At 41.3% G+C, this 26,822-nt stretch overlaps 1 protein-coding gene across 2 annotated transcripts in view; it reads right to left on the bottom strand.

The window, feature by feature from the left end:
* Positions 1–830: 830 nt before the first annotated feature.
* gnai2 (guanine nucleotide binding protein (G protein), alpha inhibiting activity polypeptide 2) overlaps positions 831–26,822 on the bottom strand; it is a 48,897-nt gene continuing 22,905 nt past the window's right edge. The window contains exons 1-9 of one of the 2 annotated variants that reach the window (XM_012964457.3): positions 20,152–20,158; positions 18,257–18,299; positions 16,045–16,186; positions 14,194–14,354; positions 8,724–8,852; positions 7,190–7,319; positions 5,115–5,268; positions 4,750–4,947; positions 831–3,463 (exon numbers count right to left, since the gene is read on the bottom strand). In XM_012964457.3, coding sequence (XP_012819911.2) covers positions 4,757–4,947; positions 5,115–5,268; positions 7,190–7,319; positions 8,724–8,852; positions 14,194–14,354; positions 16,045–16,186; positions 18,257–18,261 — 912 coding nt within the window. In that variant the 5' untranslated portion in view covers positions 18,262–18,299; positions 20,152–20,158 and the 3' untranslated portion in view covers positions 831–3,463; positions 4,750–4,756. 2 annotated transcript variants of the gene reach the window in all.

Below are 26,822 nucleotides of genomic sequence, written 5' to 3'. Positions count from 1 at the left end.
GAAGGATAAATGCAGTGTCACCAATAAACTGGTGTTGGTTTATGGAGGCTTAACTCTGGCATATGCAGGGCTGTATTTACCCATAAACTCGCTTGGCGATCTTTTCCTCACCAAATTAGAACAATGGGTATAGGCATCCATCGGTTTAGGGACCGTCCCTGATCTGACTAAAAATCAAACCTGGCCGATTTCAGGCCAGATGTCGGTTGGGCAGGCCTGTAGTTAGTGCCCATACACGGGCCAATAAGCTCTAAGGGACCGATATTGGCAGCTAGAATCAGCCTGTGTATGGGGACCTTTAAGCTAAATAAAAAGGATCTTATGACCATCGGGTTGATGAATTTATGCCACAAGTGGAAGCTTGACAGCTACAGCTGCACATACAGATATTTCATTGGATGCTTTTTGGTGTAGAATAAAAACCACACATTTTGGTGCCAAAGACACAAGTCAGGGACATGTTGGGTGAATTTTTGTGACATTTGCTTGTGTCATTGGGGAAGTGATTTATGTCCCTGTGCCTCAGGCAGTAATTGCAGGTGTCTGGACTGGGATACAAAATAGGCCCTGGTCTTTCAAGTACACAGAGGCCCAAACAGCCCCCAGCCCAATAAATAGTGAGTGTCTATGGCATCTTACAGCAGCCCCTCTGGCATTTGCCAGAATCCACAGATTGCCAGTCCGGGCCTGGAGCTGAGTATAATCAATAGTACTACATACAAAGAGAGATGATAGTAGCAGATGAGGAATCCTATTCCCATACTGACATTGGTGCAGATGGGAGAAGGAACCGACCGACAAGGAAAAACACACAAAAACACAAACAGAGCCAATTTCTACATTTTATTATTTAAAAAGTGAACAATTTTAGAGAAAAAAAAACTAGTGAGAAAAAAAAAAAAAAGATACAGGCTGCGGTCCTTGCGAGGGAGTTAAAAAGCAGTTTCTAACAGGCGCCACCCATCACAACAGGACGAAGGCTAAGCTCGTTCCTTCCCACCGACCTAATCTGGGAATGATTGGCTTAACAAAGGCAAGTCTACCTGCTGTTCCTCTCTGGGCACTGTTCCCATGGATATGTGTCACCTTTGCTCTGTTTGGTCTCCCTGTTGTTCCCTGTCTGTGTGCGTTTCCCAAGCTCTCTCAACCATCCAAAAAAATTCATAGGGCGTCGCTCTTAAGACAATTTAAGAGTTAAAAGGAACTATGTATCCTTTTTTTTGATATTTTAGAGCATGTAAACAGTAGATTTTATTTGTATATTTTTTTTTTAAGGTTTGTGATACACAGACTAATAACAGAATAAAAAAGCCACAGACACTTAAAGCTCCTTATTGTATTGAGAGTGATGGGATGGCGGCACCTCCTCTGTCTGTGCAAGGCTTCCCCACATGGACGGGATCATTAGGTGTCATATATAAATATAATATAAATACAATTCTATGTGCCATTTGCACTGCCTGAGATTTGCTGCTGCTGCTGCTGTGCTTATTAGGTGTATGTGCCATGGAGGGCCATTGTATTTGGTCTTTAAGTAGCGTTGATGGTTATGTGCCCTTTAACTTTATAAAGAGACAAACTCCGTGTATTAATCTGGTGACATAGGGAGTGACATTCGGAACAGTAAAGGCCAGAATAATTACAGCCAAATCAGGCTGCGAAATCAGTCACTAAATACATTAATGCAAACTAATTCTATTTATGAGATTTTGTTGCAGAGAGCTACAACTTTAACCCCCATATTTAATAAAAGGCCCTATGTTTGCCCAGGAGCAGTAACCAATGGCAACCAATAAGATGTTTGCTTTTAAACAGGTGACCTGTAAATTCTACCTGCTGATTGGTTGCTATGGGTTACTGCTTCAGGGCAAATGAAGTGTCTTTTAATAAATAACCCCGTTAAAATCCCAAGTCACACCAACTGTCTGTGCCATTGCCGTACTGAGGCTGGGGATTATGCAGCCGCTCTCTGCAGGAATAACTACCCAGTGATGGGAAAGGTAAGGCCTGTGGAATATTTTGGATGGGTGAGGACCACGGACCTGCCATTGCCCCCTCGCCACTATCTTTCATTTAGGACCTGCCAAATCAAATGGGGTTTCTCACTCGGAGGGGACAGTAAGCGGAGCTCAGTATTACATCTTCATTGTTACAAAAATAATTTAAACTAATAAAAATAAAGTTTCCCACATCTTTAGAAACAGTGCGGTCCACGATAACAATACAGGGACACAATGGGACAATGTTAACTCCTTTGCTGCCACAAAATCAGTTTATGTTGGCGGGGGGGAAGTGCTTATCGGAGAGGAGAGAAAGAGAGAGAGTGGAGCCTTAGGGGTATTTAGAGGCTATGGAAGGAGAACTGAGAAAGAGAAGAAGTAGGAAATAATGAGGTTGAGGAAGAAGAAAGGGTTAATAAAGAGCATAATATTAATGAGGTTTTTACTGAGCTAAAGTTACAATAATTAATAAAACAAAATAAAATATAAAAACACACAGATCAGCCAAAGGCACAAAAAGCTACTGGTGGAAACCTTCTGGGGGGACCTTCCACCCCCCCCCCCCCCGCCCCCCAACTTTCCCCAGGTAGAAGGCTCCACCCCCAGCTAATTATTCTAGTTATCATTTGCATTTCATGGTTTCTTTCTTTAGTAAGATTTTAAAAAGGAATGTGAATCAGCAGGGAAGGGTTAATCCTTCATTGCCAGTACTGCACCTTCTCTGCTCTTTCATGTAGCATTTGGGCAAAACAAAAAATGTAAGGAGTCCACTGCCGCAGGCAACAAACCCTGAGCTGGGTCTATTCTGGCAGTCAGTAATCAAGAAGAATGTTATGAAGGTAGGAATGCTGGTGGCCAAAGGCTTTTTGTACTGGACTACTGAAGGCCCAACTAGCAGGGGAGCTGTAACTACAGAATGGGTTGATCCATTGCAGCTGGTTGGGCCTGCAGATGTGAAGTCTTTGTGACCAAGGAGGGAATAAATCACCATTACCACTTGCATGCACGTGCACAAAGATGCATCAGAAATCAGAGGCTGGTGCTTTTTATATGCAACATGAAACGGTCCAAAACAGCCCTTGGTTTAAAGGGTACGGGGGGGTATCCAGAACAGACATGAAGTGCCCCCCAGGGAAATAGCAACTGCTTGTGGGATCCAGGAATGATTCAGGATGGCCTTGGACTTCCTTAAAGACACGGGGAGGCTTCCAAAATGCTTTCCCCTGGCAGCACAGGCAATGTTCCAGGTTTATAAAAAGTGAAAATTGGTATGAACTGTACACTGTCCAGCACGGCCTGAGAAGCACAGCTTTTGAAAGAGCATTGCTCCATTCAGCACACTTTGATCCAGCAGGAGAAAGGTAAAATTACAAAATGCAACAAACTTGGGATAAAAACTGTAAAATCCACAGACGCCTGGAAGGTGCTTCCCTCCCCAACCCGCACACATCAATGGCTCGGCCCTGCGGAGGCACAAAATAGAGAGAAGCACAACGCTGGTTAGAATCCTACACCTTGAGGGTTAATCCTTACAGTACCTTGGGGTCATGCTCAGCAAAGAGACGCACTTTAAAGGGCAAGTTTTGCAGCAGTTTGCTATTAACCCTTTCATAGGAGATATTTCCAATATGTTCCACTCAATACTTTTATATAAAAGAATAATTTACCGTTGACAAATTTTATGAAGTTACACTTTTTCAAACCTTGCAACCCTTAAAAATATCTTTGAGTAGTGAAAAGTAGAACATCTGCAACTGTTTTTAGATCATTTATGTAAACTGGTTGCTAAGGCCTCATTACCCTATCAATTAGACAGTTGCTTGGAAGATGAATAGGCAAAATTTCTTGAATAACAAGAAAACTAAAGCTTTGAAGTCACAGGGTCAGTGACCCCAACATCCAGACAGTATCTTCAGCAGCAGATTGGAGCCAGCATAACGATACTTCAAAAATAAAACATATAAAGAAATGAAGACCATCTGAAAAGCTGCTGAAACTAGGCCCACCTATATTCAAGTTAATATAGAGACAAACAGCTTATTTAAAAGGGTAGTTCACTTCTTCACAAGTTGACTTTTACTTTTTAGGATGGCTGCTTCTTTCTAGCAATTTTTCAATTGATTATAGGTTTTAAATGATTTGCATTACTCTTCTGTGTTTTCCTGCTTGCAGTTTGGTTGGTTAGAGTCACTGGCCCTGGCAGCCAGTACACAATAAAATTGTACTGCCGTTACTTTTTATTATATATATCTTTCTATTCAAAAACTCTCCTATTCATCTTCCAGACTCTCATTCAAACCACTGCCTGGTTGCTAGAGTAAATTGGACCCAGAATTCCACACTTGCAGCGCTACTGAACAAATACGCAAAAAATTAAATAAAAAAAAAAATATTATTATATAATCTGCTGCAAAATGTCTGTACAAGTCAGTCCTGTTAGTGCCTGCAGCTGTTTGGTGGGTGACAAATAGGACATTACATATAGCAGTGGCAATTCTGGGGCTGCTTCTGCCTGAGACAACAGCCCCAATGCTGCCCCATCTTTCCTGCTCCGTGCTGTCAGCTTTAGTGTCGGAGTGGGTCCAGAGGGGGCCACATTGCCAGAAAATGAAAATTCAACACTTACAAGTTGCCAGAAGCGGCTTTTTGCCTCCCCTAGTAACTGGCGCTCACTGCCTGAGGTAAGGGTCTCACCACGGCAGGAGTGGCCCTGACATATAGACATGCCCAGAATGGGGGTGCCCTTTACCTGTTGGTTAGAAAAGGCCACAGTCCTTCAGGTTGTTCTTGATGATCACGTCCGTCACAGCATCAAACACAAACTGTACATTTTTTGTGTCGGTGGCACATGTGAAATGTGTGTATATCTCCTTTGTGTCACGCCTCTTGTTTAAATCCTCAAACTTAGTCTGGATGTAACTAGCAGCTTCGTCGTACTGATTGGCACCTGGGGGGGGGATAAAAGAAAAAATGTGATGAAAGTGGCAAAACACAAAACAGGGAGGAGAGGGGGAAATATAAAGGGAAATAGGGAGAGAAATAAAATAAGTGAGAGAAAGGACAAGAAACCACAAATGGAAAACAAGGAAAAATTGGAGCTTCTCTGCCACTAACCAGAGTACTCAGGGAAGCAGATACTGAGAGGGCTGCGGGTGATCTTCTCCTCAAAGAGATCCTTTTTGTTGAGGAAGAGGATGATGGATGTCTCGGTGAACCATTTGTTGTTACAGATACTGTCAAATAATTTCATGCTCTCGTGCATCCGATTCTGGAAGGTGAAAGTGCGAATAAATATAAATATATATATACACACATACAGTGGCTTGCAAAAGTATTCGGCCCCCTTGAACTTTTCCACATTTTGTCACATTACAGCCACAAACATGAATCAATTTTATTGGAATTCCACGTGAAAGACCAATACAAAGTGGCGTACACGTGAGAAGTGGAACGAAAATCATACATGATTCCAAACATTTTTTTAAAAATAAATAACTGCAAAGTGGGGTGTGCGTAATTATTCAGCCCCCTTTGGTCTGAGTGCAGTCAGTTGCCCATAGACATTGCCTGATGAGTGCTAATGACTAAATAGAGTGCACCTGTGTGTAATCTAATGTCAGTACAAATACAGCTGCTCTGTGACGGCCTCAGAGGTTGTCTAAGAGAATATTGGGAGCAACAACACCATAAAGTCCAAAGAACACACCAGACAGGTCAGGGATAAAGTTATTGAGAAATTTAAAGCAGGCTTAGGCTACAAAAAGATTTCCAAAGCCTTGAACATCCCACGGAGCACTGTTCAAGCGATCATTCAGAAATGGAAGGAGTATGGCACAACTGTAAACCTACCAAGACAAGGCCGTCCACCTAAACTCACAGGCCGAACAAGGAGAGCGCTGATCAGAAATGCAGCCAAGAGGCCCATGGTGACTCTGGGGGAGCTGCAGAGATCTACAGCTCAGGTGGGGGCATCTGTCCATAGGACAACTATTAGTCGTGCACTGCACAAAGTTGGCCTTTATGGAAGAGTGGCAAGAAGAAAGCCATTGTTAACAGAAAATCATAAGAAGTCCCGTTTGCAGTTTGCCACAAGCCATGTGGGGGACACAGCAAACATGTGGAAGAAGGTGCTCTGGTCAGATGAGACCAAAATGGAACTTTTGGGCCAAAATGCAAAACGCTATGTGTGGCGGAAAACTAACACTGCACATCACTCTGAACACACCATCCCCACTGTCAAATTTGGTGGTGGCAGCATCATGCTCTGGGGGGGCTTCTCTTCAGCAGGGACAGGGAGCCAAATACAGGGCAATCTTGGAAGAAAACCTCTTGGAGTCTGCAAAAGACTTGAGACTGGGGCGGAGAATCGAGAATCTGTGGCAAGATCTGAAAACTGCTATTCACAAACGCTGTCCATCTAATCTGACTGAGCTGGAGCTGTTTTGCAAAGAAGAAAGGGCAAGGATTTCAGTCTGTAGATGTGCAAAGCTGGTAGAGACATACCCTAAAAGCCTGGCAGCTGGAATTGCAGCAAAAGGTGGTTCTACAAAGTATTGACTCAGGGGGCTGAATAATTACGCACACCCCACTTTGCAGTTATTTATTTGTAAAAAATGTTTGGAATCATGTATGATTTTTGTTCCACTTCTCACGTGTACACCACTTTGTATCGGTCTTTCACGTGGAATTCCAATAAAATTGATTCATGTTTGTGGCTGTAATGTGACAAAATGTGGAAAAGTTCAAGGGGGCCGAATACTTTTGCAAGCCACTGTATACATACACACACATACATACATACATACATACACACACACAATGTCCCACTATCTGCACTCACCAATTAAAACAACGGCCGGGTGCTGACCCACAAAATACATATAGTTCTCCAGAAAGCACTCACGGCATAGGTAGCTCAGAATTAAGTTCTTTATTTGGACATAATGTCCGAATAAAGAACTTAATTCTGAGCTACCTATGCCGTGAGTTATATTATATATATATATATATATACATACACATACACCAAAAAGAAAATGTAATTCTAAGCTACTTTTTAATAAGTGCACTTTGCTTCTTTCCTCACTCCAATCAATAAGCCTTTATGTTTAGTGTCTCACCATTTAAGTACTACATGCATGTAGAGTACTTTGAAGTCTATAATAAAAGACCACAAAAGTTATTCTTACCATCTCTTCATCCTCTGCCAACACCAGGTCGTAGGCACTGAGCGCCACGCAAAATATAATTGCAGTCACTCCCTCAAAGCAGTGGATCCATTTCTTTCGCTCAGAACGCTGTCCCCCGACATCAAACATTCTGGAAAAATCAAGGACAGTCTTGCTCCAGTTTCTTACTTTACTGTGCAATTATCATTTCCTAATAGTCTTTTAGGGGCCTACATAATCAGTAACAATGCTGTCACATGTTATTATTCTGGTGATGAAGGTGCAGCTGCTTTGCACACACAATCCACAAGGTTGCAGATTTTTATTTATAAGCAACAGGGGCAGATGATATGTGACTACTGTCAACAAGTACCCAGTTAGAGGGGTTGGTCACTATAGTCACATATCATAGTATATTCTGAGATAATAAAAATGAAGACCAATTGCAAATTATTTGTGTGGTTTTTTTTTTTTTTAAATATTTCAATTTTTGTTCAGCAACTCTTCAGTCTGGAATTTCAGAAGTTATCTGGTTGCTATGGTTCAAATTAAACCTTAACAACCAGGGAGTGATTTCTATGAAACACTAGTATATGAAAAGGAGAAGACCTAGACAGAAAAATAAGTAATAAGTAGTAACAATAACAATAAAACCGTAGCCTCACAGAGCAATCATCTTTTGGCTGCTGGGGTCAGTGACCCCATTAGAAAGATGGAAGAAAGACAGAAAAAGGCAGCAAATAATTAAAAAACTATATATAAAAAAAAAAATGAAGACTAGTTGCTTTGAATTAGCCCTTCTATAACATACTAAAAGTTAACTTAAAGGTGAACCGCCCCTTTAAAAGGGGTTCAGGAGTGAACGGGGAAAAGCCCGATTATAAGGAGGACAAAAATGAAGCAATAAAATGTAATGTGAACAGCGAGACTCATAGCTGACAATCTGCCCAGTGTGACCTTGCCCTTAAGCTGGCCATACACACACCGATTATATTGTACGAAACTTCGTTCTGTACGATATTCGGTGCGTGTATGGCAAGTCGGCGAGTTGACCGATATCGCAGGTGGCTGCTGATAACGGTCGACTCGCCGATCGGGCTGGTTAAAAGATTTTGATCGGGCACCATAGAAGGCGCTTGATCAAAATCTGCCTTCTGGGCTGAATCGGCAGGAGGTAGAAATCCTATTGTTTCTACCTCCTTATCTGCCGTTTCAGCCCTGAAGGTTAGTGGCAGATTTAACGATCTTTCGTGCGACAGATGGTCACCTTTAGGGCTCTGGCACACGGGGAGATTAGTCGCCTCGCGAGGCTTTTTCGGCGATTTGCGCGAAATCGCGCCGACGCGTGTGCCATCCCACCGGCGACTTACATTTTCGCCGGTGGGATGGCAGGGGAAGGCAACTCGGGGAGATTAGTCGCCCGCGAACAGGGAGTTTTGTCGCGGGCGACTATTCTCCCCGTGTGCAAGAGCCCTTAGAGTGTGGGTTTTTTTACAATTTCATTTTTCCTCCACAAAGTTTATGAATGGTTCAGATAAGTACTAAATCTACATACTTGAAGTGCAGGTCTTTAAAGGTGAAGTGTGTCTCCACGATTCCAGTAGTTTTCACTCGTGTCCTGAGAACATCTTGCTGAGTAGGAACATAATCAGACCGAGCAATGCGCTCCAGATCATTCAGATAACTGTGTAGGGAAGAAAATGGCAACTTGTTCATACGATTAATAAGCACTGAGAGTAGCCCATACAGGCATATACATTTAAAAATTTACTGGAGAGCAGTAGGGACCCAGACTTTTTTGGGGCCCCACTACATTCCACTAGTTATGTACTGTAATTGTAAATCCATTTTTCCTTTGACAGGAATCAGTCTGAACAAGGCCTTAGGTTGGCCATATGGTTACGGATAGAATCTGTACGTGTATGGTGGCCCAAAGGACCTGGCCAATATCCCTGTACTATGGCTATAGGTCAGACTGCAGACCATTATCTGCCAATGAAGTGAAGAGGATCTGCAGCTCTTCAATTCCTTCTGCTTTGATTTGATTACAGCTGTTGTCCCAAACTAGTGGATTGTGTATGGCCCCTCACAGGGGATCCATCTGTTCAGCCTATGGGACAAGAGCTTGGATACTAAGTGGGCTCAGCCTGTTTGGTTTGAATGATGAATAAGTGTTTCACTTATGTAGGCAAATGTAAAGTGTGCATTGGATAGTGTAGATGCCTCAGTAAATAATATAGTTGTACACAAGTGCTAAGGTACTGTGTGTAAACACTTAAGGAAATAATTAGAGCGATGTTCTCTGGGGCCATCAGTGCCTGACGAGGTTCTGGCAGTACAGTCCCTAAGCAGGTTAAGAGGAGTCAGCAGGTACCAGTCCAGGTCCCAACTTGTTTGGTGTTCAACTGGGAAAACCATTTGCATCAGAGCATCAAAGTCCCCAATGAGCCAATCACTTACTATCTTGCTAATTAATACCGATTTACTCTCGTTAGGGGTTCTAATGAGGGAATTACGCAGCTGCTATCTGACTTTCTTACAAATGAAGCTGGAAAATATTATTTAAGTACTTATGTAATCTGCAAATAAGACCTTGGGGATCATGGGAGCAATATTAGCAGCTGCCTAGAACTCTCCTGTAGCTCTAAAGCAGGGTTCCCAACCCTTTTTACCAATGAGCCACATTCAAATATAAAAAAAAAATTGAGAGCAACACAAGCATGGAAGAATGTCCTGGGGGTGCCAAATTTGGGCTGTGATTGGCTGTTGGTAGGCCATATGCATACTGGCAGCCTACAGGAGTCTCTGTTTGGCAGACACATGGTTTTTATGTAACTAAAACTTGCCTTCAAGCCAGGAATTCAAAAATAAACACTTGCTTCAAGGCTCCTGGGAGCACATCCAGTGGGTTGGTGAGCAGCATGTTGCCTATGAGCCACTGGTTGGGGATCACTGCTCTAAAGTTTCCCTTAGACTGAGATTCTGAAAGAGCTCCATATATAGGGGATTCACAGCTGACTAGGGAGTATGTACTTCCATTGCCCTATGCAATCCAGTTGTTGAATTCCAAACAACTGGATCAGAGCAGTTATGCCACACACGTGTTCTCATTTAGGCCACTTTAGGCATCATTCTCAGTGACACACTATTTGGGGACAGCCAAAGAACACAACCATGACTATTCTTTTCTATGCCATTCTTACCAAACAAAAAAGAGTGGCTACAAGAACAGTCACACAAGTTGGGGGAAATTATTAACCGTTTTGTCATATCTGCTTGTGTATTAGCAGCTTTTGGTTGCACGCATGTCAGCATCTGCAAAGTCCATAATAGCTCTGAAAGGGTATCAAGCAGGAATACCTCTATTAGAAGATCAGTTCTTATGGGTAAGAGTGGATGTTATTAAGAGTGATTCACCATACTTAAAGGAAAACTATACTCCCAGAATTAATACTTAACCAACAGATATCAGTAAATATTGCCCATCCTTTCCCTTGAGCCACCATTTAGTGATGGGCTGTGTGCTCCCTCAGGGATCAGCTGACAGGAAATAATGCAGCTCTGACTGTAACAGGAAGTAGTGTGGGAGTAAAAGGCAGAACTCTGCCCATTAATTGGCTGATGGGGCCTAGCATGTATGTGTGCCTTGGCTTGTTTGTGTGAATTGTATGATCCCAGGGGGCGGCCCTTAATTCTTACAATGGCAATTTTCTATTTAGGATTATCCAATAGCACATACTACTAAAAAGTATATTTTAATGCAAATGGTTTACTTAGATGAAGCAGGGTTTTACATGAGCTTGTTTATGCAATATATTTTTATAGAGACCTACATTGTTTGGGGGTATAGTTTCCCTTTAATTTACTCTAAATAAAATCATAGCTGCGACTACTAGACTTACTCTGGGTCCTTTTAGGGAAGGTTTATAAATTCTCCTTTAAAATAACTTTAATAACTTATGGGGGCAAATGTCCTCTGATAACCCTTCCTACTGATACATAAACATTGGGAATATCTCAGTGGCACACTGCACGCTGTCTTTCATTGTATTTATCAAGTCACTGCCCCCTCTACATGTGATGCTGAAGTATTTGACACAACAAAGAGTAGAATTGTAAATTACCAGACATCAAAGAAAACATCAAACTCAGTGCAGGATTCAGGGTAGAATTTCCCAGCAAGACAAGCAAATGATTTACAAGGGCTTTCATTGTTTCATTGGCTAACGAGGGTAATTGTAGAAACATAAACTGAGATTTTACAACAGGTAGAAAGAGGACAAGTGTGAGTATTTTTCCATGCTGCCATGCTGTGTATATATAAAGCATAGAGAGTATGCAAATACAGTGTATTCCATTGCATCATGGAGGGGGGGGGGGTGAAGTTGAATATTTTCATTAAGGTTTGTTTTATATTTAAGTGGTTATAAGGCAAAATAGACCGGAGGATCCTTTTACATGCAGCTTTGAAAACTAAGCCGCCTATGCAAAACTCTGCTTTACATGGCACTTAAGCATCATTAATGCTTTTTGTTGTTTTATGCACCAAATAGGATGTGCTTATTTGCATTGTGGGATCACAACTCATTTTCATTACAAAGAAAAACTGTTATGAGAGAGGACTCACTCAGGACACATTAACCCCAGAAAATATTCATCCAGTCATTGCCAACTTTATAGATTAAAAGACCCTCGTTACACTATTATACTGCATGGGTTCGTCTCTTATTAAGTATTTTTTGTGCAGTGCTGCAGAATAAATACAAAATAGGATTCTGAACATGATTATTGCCACACGTTTTGTGAAGATATGAGGGAAGATGAAATAAGATGTATTCAGCCATTTTGCCTAACTTCTAATTTTGTCTCCCTCCTGTCACGATCAGTATGTAACCTTAGACACCCTAAGTCAGTGATCCCCAACCAGTGGCTCAGGGGCAACATGTTACTCCCCAACCCCTTGGATGTTGCTCTCAGTGCCCCCAAACCAGGTAGTTATTTTTGAATTCCTGACTAGGGGGCAAGTTTTGGTTGAATAAAAACAAGATTTACTGGCAAATAAAGCCCCCTGTAAGCTGATAGTGTGCATAGGGGCTGCCCAATAGCCAATCTTAGCCCTTATTTGGCTCCTCCATGAACTTTTATGATGCTTGTGTTGCTCTCCAAGTGTTTTTACATTTGACTGTGGCTCACGAGTAAGAAAGGTTGGGGATCCCTGCCCTAAGCTGAAAAATGCTTTGAATTCACAACATGCTAGGGAAGGGTTAAGCCTATGTTATGAAGTGAAAGTACCCATGACGTTTTTCAAATAGGAAACCAGCCCATGCAAATCCAAATTTAAATATGTCCCTTGCCCTCCATGCAGCTGTACTGTACACTTGTGTGAACACAAAATGGCAATGACTTACGCCCATGGTACCTGTCACCTCTTAGACCGGACCTCTTTATACAATTAGCATTAGGAGTTTGATAGGCAAAATTATAGCCACAAAACCAAAAATGTGGGTCTGAATTTGCTAAAATCAAGTAACAGGAAGCATGGAAAGAAGCAATGGAACACAACACAAATGAAGTCTAGTAACCACACTGATATATCTAGAGAAATATTTGCTTTCCTTTAGATTAGGATTAATTACTCCTGTTATGGACCTATATTTCTCCCCATTTATCAACACCCAACCAGCATTAAGGTTAACAAGATGACACAAGTGGCTCCATATTCTTGGTCCTGAAAATAAAACATTCTGACACAAGCTATAAAATTTTGAGGTTTGTGGTTGCAAACAGCCACCAGAGGGTGCTGCTGTAACAAGTACTTTGGATGGAATAGAATGGATTTTCTCATTTTCTCCTTTAACCACATTTTTCTTACTTTTTGCCTGTGTGGCATGTTATATGTAGTTCTCTCGGGATAGATCAGCCATCAGTACAGCATTCAGCCTGCTGCCAGCCTGACTTAAATTCTGTCAATTGATTTCATACCAGTCCCATGAGGTGTGGGGGGACAGCCCTTGTTTATTAAAGTGATACTGACACGAAAAAACTACTTTTCAAAATATGAATATACATAAAAAACTACCTGTAGGTCGTGTTGACGGTTTTTTGCTGACAGGTTTGGTTTTGTAAGTAATTGTTACTTGAAGTTCCTAAACCTGACTGTTTTGCCAACCTGACTGTCCCTTCCCAACCTGTCAGTTATAGCTTCTAATGCCAACAGACAAATATGGCTGCCTCCTCAGAGGAACACAGGGGATCAGACAGGTAAGTCATGTAAACGCATCAGGCAAATATTTTTATGGCAAAATTATTAAGTTCTTGCAAATACAATGTTATGATAGATGTAAAAAAAAAAGATTTACTTTCTGGTGTCAGTATCTCTTTAAGAGTGTATATATTGGGGGAAAAGAAATACACCATGAATTGGAATAGAATAAATAATATTCTGCAAAACATTCTGCTAAAACATACTGGGGTGCATCCTAGGTGGGTGGGGCGGGTGGGGCAGGTGCCCCAGGCCAATGGGACATGGCGTAAATTCTCTGAAAAAGGAGAAGCAGGTTTTTGGGCATAAAATGTACCAGTACCTGCACTGTCACCCGTTTCACATTCACTTGTCTGGCTAAAATATGCCAGTGGAAAATATGCCCCATATGTCAACAGCCGTAGGCATATTTATTGTCTGACTCGCCGTCAAGCTTAGTTGCATCAAGATGCAGTACTTCAAAATTTAGGAGCATTATTCCCTACTGAACAAAACCCACACAGTGTTCCTGCGTTGGCAAGATTAGTCTGAGCTCATCTCTGTGGGGATGATACATGGCCCCACTGTTGCTACTGTTGCTGCAAAGCTAAACACACAAGTAACCGTGCAGTGTGACAAAGGTACAGACTCAGGCCTCTCATTCTCCTAATGGCCTCGTAGCTATGATTACCAGGATGAATATCATTGTCTCCTTTGAAACACAATGCCACCGCTGTAGAGCACATCAGAAAGGGATGAACATAAAACCACAGATGACACTTACTATGCAGCAGAATCATTGAGCTGATATTCACGGGAACGGCTGAAGCAGGCCTGTACCCCTGGGTCGGCCCAGAGTCTGCGAATAACCCCGGCCAGGTCATCTGGGAGTATACCCTGTTCTTCGGCAGTGCTGGAGAGAGCAAATAACTGCCTTGCATCATCCTGTGGGTACAGATGAGTGGGTTCATTGAAAGAACTGTAGGTATTATGAATAATATGTGGTAATACTTCCAGGAACAAATGTATGCAAAGGTGACATGATGAATAACTATAATAAATTTCCCAACACAGCATAAGGCAGATTATAACCTATGCTTATGATGCCGTATAATCATTCTCCTTCTATAGCAGCTCAGTATCATGATTTTGCTGCCTACTCATTGCCAGCGATAGATATATAAGCATTATTATATACAAACCAAACTTTACTCCATAGTATGTATCACCTTACATAGCAACATGTTTACTATCGATGTGCAAATGCTCTCTGTAATTACCTGTACGTCATACTTTATTCATAAGGTGTCAGTTATCAGTGGTTTGATTCTTTTTACAGTTCACATTCTCATAACGCTATATATAGTGCTGCAGGTTATGGATCACCAATTTATTCTATTGTTGATGGAAAGTACAAGATTATAGAGGGAGCCAGACTTTGGCACCACTGACTGCTCTAACTAGGGTGCTGCCTCACAGATGCTGGGTGCCAATTAGATTACACTGACCCACTGTGAAGCCTGATCAGCCTGTTGCTAATTGATTCATGTCTGTATCACCCTGTGCTAGGGGGCTTCAGGGACCAAGTGGCTAACCCACAGCCTGCCTGATAACAGGGGAATGTCGCTATGCTGCACCAGTGCTGTGGGGACACTGGATGTGACTGTACAGCTGCCTATGGGTTAAGCACACAATACTTCACTGGTACAGAGTCTGCACATTATTGTAACAGTGTCTATGAATGTTGTGCTTGTACACATGATTTTACTGAGCCCTCTCTGCAGAGGCACAATATAAACCTAATGTGCATAGTTCTGCACAATGCCGTTTTTTAAAGGAACAACAACACCAAAAAATAAAAATATCAAGTAATTAAAATGCTATTCCTACCGTTGTAATTGTTGATTGGGTTACTCTGATATCACCCACCTTTGGTGGGCATATTGGGGGAAAGACCTGTTCGTTTGGCAACCAGATCTTAGTTTTGGCCACCTTTAGGCTAATGCCACACGTGGCCTGCAGATAAAAGCAGGTCATGAATCTGCCACATGTGGCATAAGCCTGAATGGCACAGGTTACAGTACGTAGCTCATAACAGATAAGCTCTGTGGAATACAATTGTGTTTATATTGTTTATCGGTTATCTGCTATGTAACCTGAGCCATTTTTCAGCTTGAATGGCTGCCCCCATAGCTACACAGCAGCTTTAGTTATATAAACTAAAGCAGTCTTTCTGAAGCAAACACATAACATTTACCAGTGCAGGACATCATTACATTATTATATTTTTTATTATAATTGTATATTTTAATAGTACATTATAAATGAATTGCTTTTTGTTGTTGCTGTTCCTTTAATTCTTCTGCTTAAAGGGTAAATGGTGGCATGTATGGTAACTGTATTATATTACGCTAACTGGCTTTTCTCTGCTTGCAGGAAAAAAGCCAAAGCACAGCCCCCTGTGCCATTAGCCTTACAGTATTTATATCTGTTAAGTAAATGAACTGCCTGTCCTGCCAAAGCAATATCTATGATTAGAATATACATTGGGGAGTGCTTACACAATAATGTCTGTGCAGAATATGGTGGAATAACTACTTATAAACATACACATAGCACAATATAAGACACGTACCGCCCTGGCAGGGTCTCCAAAATCTATCTTGAGGTTGCCCATAGCCTTAATAATTGCCATAATGGACTGAATGGTGTTGCTGAAGACCACAGCCCGATACTGGCGGCACTCTTCTTCAGAATACCCATCCTCATGAATGATCCTGCAGAAACACACAGTTATAATAAGAGACTAATAGATCATAGTTAGTTACACTTATACAACTGTATCCTAGCAGGGAAGCCTGTGTTGGCTCTGGGTGCAACAGAAGAAATGATCTATTATAAGCTCAGTGTCTGGGCGCCTGCACCCCATACACAGTAACAACCTCTATAAACAAACTCTACAACATGACAGGGGTGTACACGAGCCCTAGTGCCAGATGCAAGGTGAACTAATACATGCAGTTAAGATGTTGAAGGATATTAATCTATTTATCTAGTACTCTGATATTAGCCATTACCTAATGACCTTGTAAGCGCCAAGGCCAGATTCACTAAACATCACTATGGATTGAGCAGATCCAATCAAATCATTCTGAATCAATTTTACTCATATTGATCCAACTGGAAGATGTGCTATTGGATATCAACATTAATCAAAACAAAGTAAATGTATAACATTTCCCATAGCCTACTATAGGATTCAATAGCTCAAGCCAGGTCTTCTTCAGGAGGCGCCTGAGATACTGAATCTCTGAGAGCTATAGGCTATATCACTAAGTTTTAGATTGTCAAATCACGTTTCAAATTGTGAGGAATCCAACATGATTCTCATTTGATCATTAATAAATCTGCTCCCTCGTGCAACACAAACCAAGGCCCCTTCTATGTGATAATATGGAACAAAAAAGGGTGTTCTTTTTTTTGTAATCACACCTACCGTATTTTTCGCCGTATAAGACGCACTTTTTCTTCCCCAAAACTGGGAGGGGGGGGAAGTTGGTGCGTCTTATATGACGAATACTCACCCCAGTACCGCCAAGTCATCGTCGGAGGCTCCTTCTCTCTTATGCGGCAGCGTCAGGCCTTTTTATAAGGTTGCGCCCGTGCGTATGACGTCACACGTCAGCGACGAGGCGCAACCTTATAGAAGTGCCTGTTGCAGCGGCATAAGAGAGAAGGAGCCTCCGGCGATGACTTGGTCTGCTGGGGGTACTTTCTATGGGGGCAATTGGGGGCACTGTGTATGGGGGCAATTGGGGGCACTGTGTATGGGGGCAATTGGGGGCACTGTGTATGGGGGCAATTGGGGCACTGTGTATGGGGGCAATTGGGGCACTTTCTATTGGGGGCATTGTGTGTGGGGGCTACTGTCTATGGGGCAATTGGGGTACTGTGTATGGGGGCACTGTTTATGGGGGCAATTGGGGTACTGTGTATGGGGGCACTTTCTATTGGGGCACTGTGTGTGGGGGCTACTGTCTATGGGGCAATTGGGGCACTGTGTATGGGGGCACTTTCGTAATATTTGGGGGGATATTACCCCGCCCCGTGGACGTCCGTACCATGCGTCCTCTTCCCCTTGCAGTGCCGATCGGCGCGCACTGACACTGCTGACATTGGCGCGCGCACCTCTAGTCATGCAAAGCACACAGCAGGATGGCAAGTACTTGATAATTAGTATATTATATAGTTCAGAATCTTTTTTTTCTAGATTTTTCTCCTTTAAAATTGGGAGCGTCTTATACAGCGAAAAATACGGTAATTAGTAAGTCAGTTATTTTAGCACAATACACCGGTAGTCTTTTGGGCACATTTACCAGTGTGGAACTATTAAGAAAGTACTTTCAGTAATATTACTTACCCAGCAAGCTGCAGATAGAAAGCAAGTGCTAAGTGCAGCATGCTGCTTGCTAATGTACTGCTCACTAAGCAGATAGAATAAGCAGGGGCAGTGCACAGGTGTCCCCTAGTGCTGGATAACTTGCAGATTTATTTTTTTTTACAAAGCCAGACAGTGCCCACATTTAAAGGGTTAAAGGAGAAGGAAAGGTGCCAAATGCTATTGGTAGCTATGGGTTACTACTCCTGAGCAAACTTATTGCCTTATATTTCATAGTGGTAAAACTTCCTATGGTAAAGGTAATGACAAGGTATTTTACCAAAGCAGGTTTAGTAAGTGACCTCCAGTAAGTAAAGGGGTACAGTTGAGCTGTAGCTGCAACCTCTATTCCTAATGAAGACAATAAAAATTATTTACAACATAAATATTGTACAAAGTGGGTTCTTACTTCATCTGCTTGACAATTGTGCTCTTCCCGGATTCACCGGCACCTGATTGAACACAAAGGAAAAGTTGGGTTATACACAATGTGAACACAATTGATAACTGTGCTGAAATGAGATTACAGTACTAAGGTTAGGTCAACTAAAATAAATAAATATAGTTACATAGGGTTGAAAAAAAACCCATCAAGGGTCCATCAAGTTTAACCCTTCCAAGTAAACCCAGCACATACATAAACCCATACTGACCTATTTATCCACTCACATACAGACCCACACTGACCTACCTATCCACTCACATACAGACCCACACTGACCTACCTATCCACTCACATACAGACCCACACTGACCTACCTATCCACTCACATACAGACCCACACTGACCTACCTATCCACTCACATACAGACCCACACTGACCTATCTATCCACTCACATACAGACCCACACTGACCTACCTATCCACTCACATACAGACCCACACTGACCTACCTATCCACTCACATACAGACCCACACTGACCTACCTATCCACTCACATACAGACCCACACTGACCTACCTATCCACTCACATACAGACCCACACTGACCAATCTATCCACTCACATAAATAAACCATACATACCAACATCAATACTAACTGTAGATATTAGTATTACAATAGCCTTGGATACTATGCTTGTTCAAGAACTCATCCAGGCCCCTCTTATAGGTATTAACAGAATCTGCCATTACAACATCACTTGGAAGGGCATTCCAATGTGAAAGTTCTGTTCCTCTAATCTAAAAGGGGGGGGGGGGGGGGGCTTCTGGGGCACTGATCTTTTATATGGGAAAAAGAACAACCCTTATCGGTCTATAAACTGCTGCCCAGTTTTCCAATTTTGTGAAGTCGCTCTTCAAAGTGGCATCATCCTCCATGGAACTTATAGTTTTGCACAATTTAGTATCGTCAGCAAAAATAGGAGCCGTATTTTCTATATAATAAGTCCCGACTTGGATCTGTATAGCCTCTAAATGTATAGCTTAGGCCAGGCAGATGTTATGGGCCAGGGGCTAATAGTAAGCTGCTGAGCCAAGCATATTGGTCCAAGTGTCTTTGTGCTGTGTACATGGCGCAATTAACCCAAGGTAAAATCCTTAATGCTATTTATTATACAAAATGTCATGGCCACAGAGCTAGAGGATGTGTTATTTCTTATTGTTGCTATAAGAACACACTAAGGTTTGCCATGCATGAAGATATCAAAGGAGCAGGGATTAGTACGTGATCAGGCAAGGGAAAGGTCTTGTTCTATCTCAAAGTTGAAGAAGAGGGTAAAAACACTGGGCTAATTAGGCAGCCGTACAAAAGCCAAATCCGTTTAATAGAGAACATTATACATTTCCCTGGCAGTAGAGTGCGTGTTACAGTTAATAGCAGAGTTCCTTAACCTTTTTCTCGTGGGACCCAGATTAGGTCTGGGAGTCTGCTTCTCAGTCCAATACGTGGCGGAGAATTAATTATATACCTTTAATACTAAACCCTATAGCACAGGGCTGGGCCCCCCCCCCCCCTCCCTCCTAGAGTCACCACTTGGACATTACTGACCTACATCCTGGTAAAAGTTCATGTAAAGCTAAACATCCCATTTAAATCCCTTGTCTATATTCATTTTTCTCCCATATAAAATGAAACATAACTCAAAATAAAACCGAATAGGCCATATGCTAGTAATAAAAAGCCAGGGACGTCGGGAAACTGCTTGGGAAAAGGTTCTAAGCTAATGGCTTTCATGTGTAATTCAGTGGAATGATAGAATATAAAGCACCACTAGAAATTATTAACTGCCTGAATGGTTTCATTGAAGCCCTGAGATGTATTTCTGCTGCATGATAAACAATAATGGGCTGCCAACAACCCAGCAGCAACATGTATGAATCTAGAATCTCCTCTTGTATTTAGCGCCATTGTACACAAGGGGGTCTAGGAAACATCCGAGCGACCTTTCATGCTTTATAAAAATAATAGAGAACAACGTATTTCATTTTAAGGTTAGTTTGTAGGAAAACGTAAATTTTTCCCCTCCCCTTTTAACATTTTTAAACTGTTTTCTACTGTTTGCCACGGTTATCTGATCTTTTTAGATGGCAAGTGATAATACCACAGGGATAAAGACTTAAGTCGTTCAAAGAAGATCAGATTATCTCCCAAAACCGTTTATCATCACTGCACGCAATGCCAGTATTTCCTAGTGCCACTGTTGGTTAAAGGAGAAGGAAAGTTAATCCGGCCATACATTATAAGATCCGCTTGTTTAACAGGGTAGCCAAATGAGTGGATCTTTCCCAGACATGCCCGCCTAGGGTGGCCGATATTGGGCTGACAATAACAGAGGGGATAATCAACATCAACAAGCTGGTGCAGTCTAACAGGAAAATCTGCTTAAATCTGCCTATGTATGGGCCACCTTTAGACTGGGGGTAACAAGTTATTCTGTGTTCTCAGCGATTTGAGTGGCTTACCTGCTAACCCGCTAACCCGCTAACCCGCTAACCCAGGCTGGAGATCCTTTAAAAAAAAATTGTCCCACCACCGGGGAAGAGGAGGTGCTTCTCAAAGCCCTATAGGACTTTTGCATTTAAAAAGCATTACCTGTAAATGTAACGGTAGGGTAATAGCATATGGGGCACCTTTGGGTGCACCGACTGGCTTGTTTCTAAGAAAATGAAAAAGCCTGGCACCAAGCACCCAAAATTGGCCCCGTAAATAAAACTGCACTTATGACAAAATGGATGTTCTATGGCTATCAAGCACCTTGTGCCTTGTTTATGTTTAAAAGCACAAAAGGCACACTGGCACTAGACACAAAAGAACCTAGAAGCAACCACTTTGTGTATGGGGTTTTGCACCTACTAGTGGTATTTATAATAGCAAATAGGCCCAGAGAGAGAACACAGGAAGATTAGGCAATCCAACCAATGTCACAAGGAAATGGATGACACAAGACACTAAAAAGCCTTGTGTGTGTGTCAGAGGCCTGTCTGTTACTCACACACCCAGCCTTCGCACAGCAGAGATAGGAAAATAACAGGCCTGCCTGCCAAGTTCTTAAAACCATGTACATTTTTCCAAGCAGCAGTTCTATAACAACTCGGCCTTAAGAGAGAAGCTACTACTGAAAACCCCCAATGTTTTATCATGATACAGAGTTAGAATGATAGGTCCAATACAGCAGTGTAGACACTGAAAGAGGAACACTAGAAAAGCTTGGCTAAGAACAAATGACAAGGAATAATTGAAAAATTTTATTTTGTGCCCTTGTTATACAGATACAAGATTAGGATATTATATAAGACATTATATATATACTCTTGTGAATCTAGAAATAGTTGCCATTTGTATTGGATTAGACATACAACTGTGAAAATATGTATTGATACATTTTACTTTCCCATTTGAAGGCATAGATAGAAATAAACTCAAGTAATCAGATTTAGGGTCTAAAGCATTTATACAATTGGGAGTGGGCAGTTGGGAGGTGGATCAATATAACTGAAGATCACTTGGTACAGAAATGTTTATATGGCAACAAAGCACAGGCCAGGTTATTGAGTTACAGAAGAGTAAGATAAGAATCTAACAATGGAATTCCAGGCGCGCATGTACTACATGTTCAGCTAGGGCACATGTCACCGTTACTTGTATAGGCAAACCAAACGCTTTGTACCCATCAATCAGTTGCCACTGACATGAAAGTGAAGCGGCACAGGTTGCCACCCTACATGGGGGATTATGGTGGAAAATGCAGTGGCAGAATAATAGTCTGTGCATGGGTCCCAGCAGCACCTCTAATTCATGCAGATAGGGAAATATCCATATTGGGTAGCAGGCAGTCCAATACTCACTCAAAATATATATGTGTGTGTGTGTGTACATACATACACGTATAAATATTATATACATACATCTATACATATATACAAATACACTAATTCTCTCTCTCAGATATTCTGCTGAGGAAAACCATTTCTGCTCCTGGTCAGAACAATGCACAGTTGCACAGCGTAGATCAATAACAGTGAAATGTGGGTGATCTGATCCAAGTAACAGTATCAGTTTCTTGCTAAATATACATTCATGGCTGTAACAGAAGGCAGAGAACATAAAGTGATCGATTTGATCGTACTGCCCTTTCTCTTTTAATGTATATTTAGGTGCTTATATATAGATACAGAGATATCAGTGATAGGGGTGGTATTGACTGGCAGTTGGTTCAAACAGCACGTCACAAATAATGTCTATTTTAGTTGCATTTTTAACATTACTTTGTTTAGTCTCCCCATGTTTACCAGTATGTACGAGAAAAAAAATATATATACATTGTCCCCAAATGTTACCCAAACTGATCTTCAGGCCGAGCCCTACCCTGGGTGGGAAACAGACAAGCACAAACAGATTTTTTAATATTTAATTCTGAAATTTCACATGGGGAAAAAATCCAGCTTTAAGAATAAAAATTTAAATGGTAGAGTGAATTATTTGCTATGTAAACAGTGTCATTTAGAAAAGTACACCATAAAAATCTTGACAGAATCTCTTTAAATTGTACATTTAAAAAAATTGTAAAAAGCAACTGAATAAAAGTAATTATTTAGGGCATGCACATTGAAAATACATTTTTTTGTGAATGAAAACTGTACTTTCATGTTGAACTGAAACCCCAATAGCGCACTCACATCCAGGTGTATTCTCCTAAGATTCTATAGGGATGTGACCTCACATGATGTACAAGATTGCAAATGAGGCCTTAAAGGTGTGGGTCAACTTTTTAGCTTTTAGTATATTTTATAGTTAACTTTTAGTATGTTATAGAATATCTTATTTTTTAGAAACTTTGAGATTAGTCTTTATTATTTATTGTTATAGTTTTTGAATTGTTTGCCTTCCTCTTCTATATCTTTTCAGCTTTCAAATGGAGGTCCCTGACCCTGGCAGCTAAAAAAAACTATTGCTTTGTGAGCTTACAATTTTATTATTGTTACATTGTATTCCTTATCTTTCTGTTCAGTCACTCTTCTAATCATTTCCAGTCTCTCCTAGTTCCTATTCCTGGTTGCTAAGGTAAACATGTCCCTAGCAACCAAATAGCTGCTTAAATTCCAAACTGAAGAGCTGCTGAACAAAAAGTGAAATAACTTAAAAACTGCAAAATAAAAATAAAAACCAGTTGTAAATTATCAATATCAATATCATACTAAAAGATAATGTAAAGGTGAACAACCCCTTCAATAGAGGTTTAAGAAAGTCTGCTTAATCTATTACAGTGTAGGCTCTACAGAGCAGGATCCTATACCTTTTTCTTGATCAGCACTTTTATGTTTGATGTATATACCCTTGTACTGTACAGCACTGCAGAATATATAGGCATTTTATAAATATGTGTTTATAATAATAGAATCAGTGACAGAACTTCCGTGGGGAGTGGGGGTGCGAATGTTGCAGCATCAGCACAGCTGCAGTGCTGCAAGGAGGAGCGCTGGTCCATAAGGGAGGGAGGGGGAGCAGTGCAAATTTGCAGCTGTTTTAAGTTGATCTTAGGCCTCTGGGATGACTGGTTTATTATTATTATATGTGCGTGTGTGTAAATATATATGTTTTTATCATATATTTCACTGTATACAGTCAGAATGGCAAGTAAGCATCTACAACCCTCAGCTTTAAGAGTAAGAAGCAGAAAAACAACATGACATACAGATGAGATCTTCTCCTCCAAAGGCCTTAAACAGTTAAAGGAGAGAGGGGAGTGGGGAGGAAACATGTTTTAAATCTTGAGAGTGGTCGAAACCACCAGGCAGCCACCTCCCAGAATGTGACAGTGCTGGGGAAGCAAGCAATGAGCAGCAATGTCATGCAATGAAGAAGAGGATGTCAGTGTAATAATGCAGGATGTGCGAGCCCATAAACACACAGCCCTTCATCACTGCCCCCCCATAGACTTGTGCAATAAACCAAGAATCTTTTTTTCCTTTTTTGCTCTTTTTTCCTGGATTCAGAGGTTTATAAACTCCGTCCTCCTATCCCTTGTGCAAATAAAGAGTCAGAGTAAATGTGATTTCTGTATGTGAGAGTTCAAGAAAAAAAAAGTCACATTGAGCTGTCACCTGGATGTTGATCTTTAATGTTGCGAGGCTGCTTAACTATAGAGGGCAGAAAGCGAGGGCAGGAAGTGGAGGTCCTTCCTGAGCCGCACCCTGCTAACTGCAGCCCGCACACACACTGGGTGGGGACATAGAGATACCATGAGGGGAGTCTGATTATCAAGACGTCTGCCACTTCTGCAGAAATCGTAACACAAAGACAAATCACAGACACAACAGACTGGGGTTAATGTAGTTTCAAGTATAAGGCGATCTGAATGGTCATGTGGCACCCCCAGACCTGTAAGTGATGAGCGAATCTGTCCTGTTTTGCTTCGCCAAAAAATTCATGTTTTTTTGCAGCGACCACATAACTTTTTTTTTTTTAACCCGTGTTTTTTCTCAGTAAAACCTGGCAAAAAATTTTACCTATTACTTCTGTTAAGCAGCTCTATATCAATGACAGCACAAACGTTTGTGGTGATTAGTTATCCTTTACAATATAACATGCCTGCATTAGCAGATCTTTCACTTTACATGACCGCTCTCATAAAATGAACAAGTTGTAAATTGTGTCTCCAAACATCTATTTTGCCCTGGCAGAATATCCAATGTTCTGACACTGTATTTTATTGGAGGATTCCCAGAAGTCGTCACTGCACTCTCTAATATAAGGTTGCCAGTAGCCACTTTTGCCAACTTATCTTTTTAAAGGGATAGTTTGCCTATACTAAGTTGTTTTTTAAGGGCACTGCCACAGGGGGCAGATTCTCAACATGCAGACAGGAGAAACTCCCTTTAAGCGGCAGCACTCTTAAAGTTACCAGGGGTGGCAAAAAGCTGCTACTTTAAGACTCTAGTTTCTGGTTTAAAAATGAAATGCACTAGCGACACAGCCCCTCTGGCACAGAAAAAAATGAAGCCTTGGTTGGCTGAATCGCAAAAAAATGGTGTAAACTCCAAGAAAATGTAACATCAGGGAACTGCATTTTGCATTATATGTTGGCAGGGCCACAAAAAGACGGTGTCAAAAGAGGAAAAACAAAATGGAGGTTTTACTGTAATTAAAAATGAATTAGTTTTGATTGCCCTCCCCTCTCAGGTTTCCTAGTATTAGCTCAATGGGCCTGATCATTGACAAGACTGTTACCATTTAATACCTCAGGTGCTATTAGTGGTATACAGAGCAGCCGTTACAATTTGACACATAAGTCACTAGCTGGGAGGGGCATACCCAGTCTGCTGCTGTTTCTATCATATGTATCTATTAAAGTATCACATTGGAACAGATTAGAAAGTTGTCAACCAGGCTTGCTGACCCTGCTACTGGGAAACAGGATAGAGGCGATATGAAACGTATTCATTTTTTAAAGAAATTTTAGAAAACATAATAAGTTTGAACTAAATGAAAGTGAATTGCCCCTTTAAGTTTGTAACAAGTGGGTACTGTGGCCCTAACAAATTATCCCCCCCCAGTAAATCTGTGTCCTTTCTTTCAACCACCATAATATGAACCCTGGGATTCTTACTTTGCGTACAAGAATCTATAAAAGACATTTCTTTAAATGTGAAAAGGAAGAGGAATAAGAAAAATCTGCATCCTTGGTGACTGTAATTCAAACAAAAATACATGCTTTTGGGAAACACATGAACTGGCTTCATCGTCTGTGATTTATTTCCCCTTTTCTATCTTTACAGAACCTGAGAAATGGGACATTTACTTACCAGACACCCACTACCTTATTATTATATAGGATATCCTGTTCACAGGGTTCATGTTTATTATACAGAAATACCAATGTGCAGCTTATTATGGAGAGGGGAGAAGTTTTGGCTGCATTGGATTTTTAGTCAGGGACTTTGCTTTGTACCATTGAGTCCTTGCTACTGAATGCACTGTAGTACTTTCCGTTCTTAAGTCAATTGGCAAGGGGGCAATAGCATCGTACTTAGTCATAATGTATCAAGTTCTGAATAAACATGGGCGGTGTTCACAAAAATAGGATGCGTCTGTCTCTATACCACTGCTATGGGACACCGGGAGCATAATTATCCCCAAACCAACACCAACTAAGTTGCCACCTTAAAGGACATGTAAAGCCTACATTTGCCTACAATGTATATCAGTTGGGCACGTCTCCCCCACCCAAATGGCATTATTTGTACTGCATATATCCCCTCCGCTTGCCAGCACCATCACATTTTCCTAAAGCAAATAGAAGCTTTCACCTGGTGGCCATTTTTCCTCTGATACATAATTGGATACATTTAAATCTGCAAACAGCATACAGACCCTTATTCAGCATACATTTCATCAAGAATACAGGCTCACACAGGCACAACTGTCTCTGACAAAAGTTCTGCTTTGTTTGAGCTGAGCTCAGGAGAGGAGGTTAGAAGCAACAAATTGAAGCAGACAGCTAGAGCTGAGTTTCTATGGGAACCAGCAATG

Source organism: Xenopus tropicalis, chromosome 4, assembly GCF_000004195.4.
Source record: "Xenopus tropicalis strain Nigerian chromosome 4, UCB_Xtro_10.0, whole genome shotgun sequence".
In the NCBI taxonomy this organism is placed as follows: domain Eukaryota; kingdom Metazoa; phylum Chordata; class Amphibia; order Anura; family Pipidae; genus Xenopus; species Xenopus tropicalis.
Note: the sequence above shows the minus strand (reverse complement) of the source record. Positions and strands in the feature narration are given on the sequence as shown.